The 7,513-nt window shown below is 35.8% G+C and overlaps 2 protein-coding genes across 2 annotated transcripts; both read left to right on the top strand.

Annotated features, from left to right (window-relative positions):
- The first annotated feature begins 1,075 nt into the window (after window positions 1-1,075).
- LOC145326212 (uncharacterized) lies at window positions 1,076-2,650 on the top strand. Its single transcript, XM_080169382.1, has one exon. It carries the CDS (start codon window positions 1,114-1,116, stop codon window positions 2,605-2,607), a length of 1,494 nt encoding a protein of 497 aa, XP_080025508.1. The 5' UTR covers window positions 1,076-1,113; the 3' UTR covers window positions 2,608-2,650.
- Window positions 2,651-2,661: 11 nt separating this feature from the next.
- Window positions 2,662-4,976, top strand: LOC145326522 (uncharacterized). Its single transcript, XM_080169893.1, has 5 exons — window positions 2,662-2,881; window positions 3,008-3,147; window positions 3,266-3,494; window positions 3,706-4,257; window positions 4,354-4,976. The coding sequence occupies exons 1-5, from the start codon at window positions 2,713-2,715 to the stop codon at window positions 4,974-4,976; spliced, it is 1,713 nt and encodes a 570-aa protein (XP_080026019.1). The 5' UTR covers window positions 2,662-2,712.
- The last annotated feature ends 2,537 nt before the right edge of the window (window positions 4,977-7,513 follow it).

The raw sequence follows: 7,513 nt of genomic DNA, 5'->3' as shown, positions 1-7,513 counted from the left end.
GGCTTACAAGAAAAAAAGATTGAGAACCCATGGATGGTTGGAAGAGACGAGGAAATACAGAGATTGAGAGCCAGAATAACTGGATGCCTTACCCAGAGAAATGACTGTATGGAGAGGAGACAAGGAGAAAGAAATGCCGCTGATATAGAAAGACTGGAAGCAGAACTAGACCAGATAAAAACACAACTGAAAGAAGCAAGGACTGACCTTCAGAGAAAAACTAGACTGTGGGAGAAAGAATGGTGGGACGGAATAATATCAGAGTGTGAGGAAGCCGGGATCAGAGGTGACTCTGGAGCTGTTTACAAGAAATTGAAAGAGTTGGGCACTAGAGGTATGACTAGAGCCCCAGACTCCACCAACTTGACTAAAGAGCAGTTTAAGAACCATTTTCAGGAAATCTCGAAGGATAGATTTGAAAACAATCCTGAAGACATGGAAGCAGCAGCAGATCTAGTTGAAGATATAAGTAACACTGAAGAAGCAAGATTATGGTCGGACATATTGGAACAGACTCCATCGAGAGAAGAAATTCTAAAGGAGATGAAAAAAATGAGAGAGTCAGCACCTGGAGAAGACGGAGTGAGGTTAATTTACCTGTTCAAAGGAGGACCAGAAATTATTGAAAAGGTTATAGAAATGGTTCAGTATATGTTTGAAAACGGGGCTGAAAAGTGGGATCTATCACTAAAAATTGGCCTGGTGATTCCACTATACAAGAAAGGCGACAGAAACAATGCTAACAACTACAGAGGAGTTTGCCTGTTGGCCATGGGTTCCAGGATTCTTGCCAGAATCATGGCTAGCAGACTAAGAGTGTGGTCAGAGAAAATGAACCTACTGGACGACGACCAAGCCGGTTTTAGAAAAGACAGATCAACAGCAGATGTTACGCAAATCATGTTTAGGATACAAGAGGACACCAGAGACTTACTTAACAGAGCAACAGCTGCAGGAACTAACATAGACGAAGGAGAAATGCCAGGAGCCCGTCTGTTAGATCTGAAGAAAGCTTACCCAAGAGTAAATAAACCAACACTATGGAAAATTTTAAAGAAATATGGAATTGGAGAGAAAGCTTTGAGAGTTATTTCTGACTTGCATGAGACTACAATGTACAAAATCAAGAGCAGAGAAGGAACAAGCGAGAGTTGGACACCACAGAGGGGACTGAGAGAAGGCTGCCCATCATCCCCAGTCCTATTCAACATTTTTCACCAAGTAGTGATGAGAATAGGAGCCAAAGCAAGGAAAAGAAAGGCGGACGAGACAGATATGGAGGTAGGCATCAGCTTCAAGTGGATCCCAGGTAGTGCCTTTCCAAGCACTGGAACATGGGAGAAACCCAACAATTCAGAAGCTAAGAGAATAAAGATTGACAAAGGACTGTTTGCTGATGACACAACAATTGCTGGAAAGAAAAAAGAGCTAAATCAGGGTGTTGACAAGACAAAGAAGGTCATGAACATGTTTGAGGAGAGAAATAATGATGACAAGGAGGAGACACTAAATTTCGGAAGGGAGGATAGTGAAAAGATCAGAATGCTTGGATGTTACATGGGTGAGAGTGAAGACACCAAACAGAGAAAGAAGAGGGCTGGAGCCACCTGGCTTAAGGTCAAAAACAGGTTAAAAGGCTCTAAATTGTCCAAGAAAATGCAGGCAAAAATCATTGAGGCCTGTGTTGAATCTACCTTACTTTTTGATTGTCAGACTAGGACATGGCACCTGAGCGAAATCAAGCAACTCCAGAGCACAATGGACAAAAAATATAGGTGGCTGTGGAGTAAGAAAATCAAACCCCCACTTATTCAGATGCAAGAGGACGGTTATAACATGCAAGATGTCAGAAACGAATTGGACGTGAAGAGTGTAAGATGGAAAATTGAAAAACGAGTAATGGAACGGATTGGACATGTTTTCAGAATGGATGACGACAGAATGACGAAAGCAGTAGTATTAGGCTGGATGGAAGATTTGGAGTCATTTGACAAAGTTCCAGGAAAGAAGAGAAAAACCATACTGTACTGGAAGAGGCTACTGAGGGAAGCCAGTATAGATTACACACAGATCGGACAGCTGACAGAGGACAGGAAAGTGTGGAAGGCAACAGTCCAGGAACGGATGAAGTACCTGGAGTCCTGGGAAAGACGGAAAGGAAAGAGAATCCCGGAAGAAAGCGGCCCTAGAAATCCGGTAGACGACATTGACAACAACTTTATTTGCACCTACGAAAACTGTGGTATTGTTTGCGAAAACAAGACAGGTCTCATTAACCACAGAAAGAGAGTCCACGAGAAATCTAGTCAAAAAATGAAATTTACATGTGATTTATGTGGAGAAATTTTTGACTACAAGTCAAATCTAACAACACACATGAAGAGCTGTACAGGATCATACATCGACGCAGACAGAAAGAAATGTGATAAATGTGAGAAGATAGTCAGCAAGTCTAACTTTGCCAGGCACAAGAAGAAGTGCAATCCTGACGCAGAGAATGAGGGGCAAGCTCCGAGGTCCAGAAGAGCCCCATGTGAACACTGTGGTCTACAGTACACAGTACAAAATTTAGCCAGACATAGAAGGAAGTGTAGAGATGGGCGGTAGTGTCTTACGAGACAGAATACCTTTCAAGTCAAGTCAAGTCAAGATGATGATAGTGATAAGGAAGACACACCTGAGGCTGATAGTGAAGATGAAATCCCGTTGGATATGGTTATAGAAGATTTAGATGAGGTTGAGGATGGTGTTGTAGAAGCCGAAGGTGAGGGTCAGGATGGAGGTGAAGAAACCCTGGCAGGAACAAGACAAGGCGATGGCGGCATATCAAGTGCGATTTTCTACAGGTCCATCGCCATCAAAGATCCACAACAAAGAGAGGGTAAGTAAAGTTAAATTAAATTCATTCCCAAAAAATTCAATGAATTACATTTAATGATTTACAGGGGTAGTTTCACGAAATGCATTTAACTAAATTATATTAATTTATTAAATTATTTCTTTTCAGCAATCACAAATTTCGGGAAACTAATGGAAGAGAACATCCAGAAAACAATGATATGTGATGAGCAAAAATGTGGACTAATAGTGGGAGGCGTTTGCCTCAACCACCAAGTGGAGTTGGCGTTGAAGCAGGCTGCCAAAGTTGTAAGTAAATTAATTAAATGATTAATAGAACCAACTAAATAACTTATACAGTAACTTAAAAAGTTAAATAATAAATTATACAAAAACGTGAAAATTAACAAATATTATATTTTTTTAGAAAGGGAAGGGGTACAACAGAACCATAATTAACCTGGCAAAGCTGGTCAGTAAAATTATGAATAACAAGAAGCTGCGTCGCATTTTGGTAGAGAGTGGACAACGTATGCTTACCAGATACGTGGAGACGAGATGGAGCTCCAGAATGAACATGATAAAGCGGTTCTTAGAGTTGTTTGACAACAAACAACTACTTCAGAAGGTGAAAAAATCCGTGCAGGATCAGAAAGGTAAACCCAAAAAAGTTAATTATAATTTAAACAACAATTTAAAACTAACAAAATTACCAACTTAAATTTCTCTCTGTCCCTTAATTAAACAAAAGAGAAAGGTAACAAATAGAAGTTTATTAAAATTTAAACTAAATAAATTATTTCTTCTCTCGTTCCCTTAATTAAAAATTAGAACTGTATATATCAATAGAATTAATTTTTATTTTAGTCAACAAGAAGTTTGACAATCTGTGGCCAACACCTGACCAGGTTCTTGCCCTCAGAGAAGTCCTGCAAGTGTTGGAGTGTGTGGACACCATGCTGACAATTCCCGCCCAAGCCCATGAGGCCACAATCGTCCAGATGTTCACCATGCTGGATACGGTGTTCTTTACCCTACGGACAAGTATGCCTGGCAACTTATTCGCTAGACGTGTATTCAAGTTCCTTCACCTGAGAGTTAACAAGATTGTCCGTAATAATGCAGGCTGGCAAGTCTGTCTCTACCTACACCCCCTGTCACGCAGTCATTTGGAAATGATTGCGAGTGGCACACAAAGCTTTACGGTGACACAGGATGAAGCAAAAACAATCTTACAACAAGCACCCAAAAATTGTAGGTTGTTGGGTGAACGGCTACACCGAATCTCACTGAGAGCCAACCTAAGTCCTGAAGAAAAGGCAGATGAAGAGGCCGACCTGCGTAGTGCTAATGCGGATGCCGACAATGAGGATTCCGAAGCTGACGAGTACGATCCTCCAGAAACTGCACCTCCCACAGGTAAAGATATACAATATTAATTAAAATAGATAATAATAATAACATTAGTTAAATAATTCAATTATCATTTTTATTAATTATATTTATGTATTACAGGCATGATGACACCCATCCAAAAGATGTTATGGAACAAACAACAAGAGTTCAAAGAAATTCAGGCTCAAGCAGCAGCCAAGAAGAAAAAGAAAGAACAACGTGACAAACAGAAGGATCCCCTGGACGTCATGAAGAAACACCTGAAAGCTGGGCTGAAGGATTGGAATAATATAGAAGAATCCAAGTTGCATGCCTTGACATACGGTTACCAACGTGAAGTCGCTAAGATAAAGGAGGAAATTGCGAAAGTCAAAAAATCTAAGTCCAAGGATTTCGATGTTGAAGAACGCCAGAAACTGTACAAACAAGGAGCAATGACCGCAAGCCACAGGATGCTTACTGCCAGGTATGAACATGTTGCAGAGCAGATTTGTTATCCACCTGGACTTGTCAGTTTGATGACCAACTTCAACAACTTACCTGTTTCTAATGCGAGGTGTGAGAGAATTTTCTCACACCTCAAATTAGTTTACTCATCGAGGCGCTATAACCTAGAGAAAGACACCATCCACGCCATCATGTTCTTGAAGATGAACAAGCTAGTCCCCAAGAAGTCCCAAGCATTTTGGGATAGACAGGTAAAAGTTACCAAGAAGACAGCAACCAAGGAACTGGAAAAGTGAAATAATTTTTGTAAATATGTTTATCATATTAATTATGTTGGAAAGAAATAAAGTAGAAGTAAAAGTAAAACAAATAATTTAATGAAATAATTTTGTGTTTTTTAAATATCTGTATCATTACCATTATAAAATAAATGTTGTAATAAAACCCAAAAAACTGTTTATTGATATATTTATTTTTTTTGCAGTATTGTTATTTAATTTAACAAGGATGAATAATCAATAAGTAGCGAAGCCAAAAACATTACTCAAATCATACTTGTCTTGTGTCTTTATGCGTGGATGGTCTCTTGCTCGAGGTTCTAGAGTAAATAAGTTGGACATCAAATGAAAGTAAATACTAAATATCCAAAAATAAATTTGAATTTCAATTAAAGGGTGATGGAAAAAAATAAAAATGCGTACTTGCCGCTTCGCTTATATTATTGTACATTCAAACATCAGTAAACCAAAAATCAGACCAATCGGATAATTAGGTCACATAAAAATTTGTTGTTAAAATGTAAAAAAAATATGGACATTAATGTCAGAACTGAATTATCAGAATGCGAATATATAAGAGTCAAAGCAAAATTGTAAGTAAATTTGTTTAAAAACAGCTTGATAATCAGGTTTAATATGAGCGTACATTTAAAAACGAGTTTCAACGCAAAAAAACGCGGAGCCGAATCTAGAAATACGGCTGCGGATGTGTGTATATTTGGTAACATATGGTTTTTAAGTTTAATTTAAGGAAATAGACCGTTAAATCATATTATTACTGTAAAAACTCACTTTTAACTAATGTGGAGCCGAGCCGTTCTGAACGACGTAAAAAAATGCACGGAAATTCTTTTCGAACACAGGGATTCAATATTTTTAGGTAAGACTAAGACTTATCGATAAAACACACCCGATACTTTGTAATTTTGGAACGATATACAAAAATAAAAAATAAACATAATTAAAAACAAAGTATGGAGTTTGCCGAATTATTCACAGTATAAAATCTGTGCGTTTAAAATTGAAATTACCAAAAGGCAAAATAAGAATAATTAAGTTATAACGAACAGACTTTTCACTTTATATTTACAAATTATTACAAAATCCTTACCTTAATAAGTTAATATAATGATTATGTGTACTGCCTTCCGAAATAGAAAACATAGCCTATTATTTTGACGTGTATGTACTCTTATGACATTCACACAAAACAATAGACTACAATAATTTTTTTCGGACGACAGTACAGAATTAGATCTTCTTGTGTTGACACTTGACTTTGTTTCTTTCTTCTTTTTTTTATAACTATGCAAATAATATTTATCACTTTATTTTATTGTATTAATATAATTCCATTTGAAGTTTTCACATTGAATATTAAATTTTTTATTATTTTTCACTTTTCTTTGTATCTAACTAACGCGTAGTATGACGTGTCAATACACTCTGAAATTCAAATAAGGACTGAAGAACTATGTGTGTGTGCACGAGGTGCACGAGGTAGAAATGTACATGGGTAATTAGAAACTTCAATATAATTTATTTCGTTATATTTACATTTTTTAATATAAGATTTTTTAATATGTTTTGACCACGGTAAATAATAAAAATTTGTTGGAGGAATTTTTGTGTATATATTTATCCCTGATATAACAGCATACACCGGAAACGGATGATATCAAATAACAGGGAATCTATAAATATATTGTTACAAATACAATTACAAACTATTATAAGTTAACTTTAATATATTTCATTATCGTTATATACTTTTTTTACGTAATGCAAAATTATCCTTTTTTAATATTAGGAAGAATTTTTATTTTACCCTGTAAAAAAAGCAATGAAAAAAGTAAGACGTCTAAAATGTCGTATTCTTAACAGGTAGACTTTTTGGAGTAAGGAAATTATGTCATCACATTAATTTCATAGAAAGAACCTAAAAGTCTAATATATCTAGTAAATTTTATTTCGGAATTGTTTAACGAACATACTTAATTTAAGATTGCGTGATTTATTTCGAAATAGAAATATAAAACGTAAAAATTTATTATTTTTCAAAATCTTCTATTTATTTACGAAGTACTTCGTAAATAAATATTAAGAAATTTGAATATTTAGAAAAATAGAAATAGGGATGTATTTTTGAACGAAGGGAGAGGGGAATAAATATCCTATTTTTGAAATAGAATTCTTGCACACGTAAATTAATATTCCCCAATTTCAATATTTTCATATCTCTAAATTCCCTTCCAAATTTTCTCGAAATACGATACGTTTAGGGTTTAGAATAGTTAATATTTTAAATATCTAGTAGACACATCATTGGCCAATATTGAATGTAATTGTACTTGTTGTCACTTTCTTTTAAAGCTGCGATCTCATTTATAGAAGAATATTGTATTTTTGTATATCTTATCACTTAGCTTACTTATGCACCTAGTATTAAAATTCTAATTATACAAAACGGATATTTTTTCATGATTGAACTTTGTATGATTAGAATTAAAGTAAAAGGTAATCCATTTCCATTGACCCAAAAGTTTTATAATAAC

This window comes from Acartia tonsa, chromosome 8 (genome assembly GCF_053477335.1).
Source record: "Acartia tonsa isolate MP-2025a chromosome 8, ASM5347733v1, whole genome shotgun sequence".
Lineage (NCBI taxonomy): Eukaryota > Metazoa > Arthropoda > Copepoda > Calanoida > Acartiidae > Acartia > Acartia tonsa.
This window is presented reverse-complemented; position numbering and strand designations above follow the sequence as displayed.

What these genes read in the sequence shown, in the direction of transcription:
- LOC145326212 (XM_080169382.1), top strand. Translation starts at nt 1,114, where the DNA reads ATGTACAAAATCAAGAGCAGAGAAGGAACAAGCGAGAGTTGGACACCA.
- LOC145326522 (XM_080169893.1), top strand. Translation starts at nt 2,713, where the DNA reads ATGGTTATAGAAGATTTAGATGAGGTTGAGGATGGTGTTGTAGAAGCC. An exon ending in AGATCCACAACAAAGAGAGG is followed by an intron (nt 2,882 to 3,007) that starts GTAAGTAAAGTT and finishes ATTTCTTTTCAG; the next exon opens with CAATCACAAATTTCGGGAAA. An exon ending in AGAAACTGCACCTCCCACAG is followed by an intron (nt 4,258 to 4,353) that starts GTAAAGATATAC and finishes TATGTATTACAG; the next exon opens with GCATGATGACACCCATCCAA.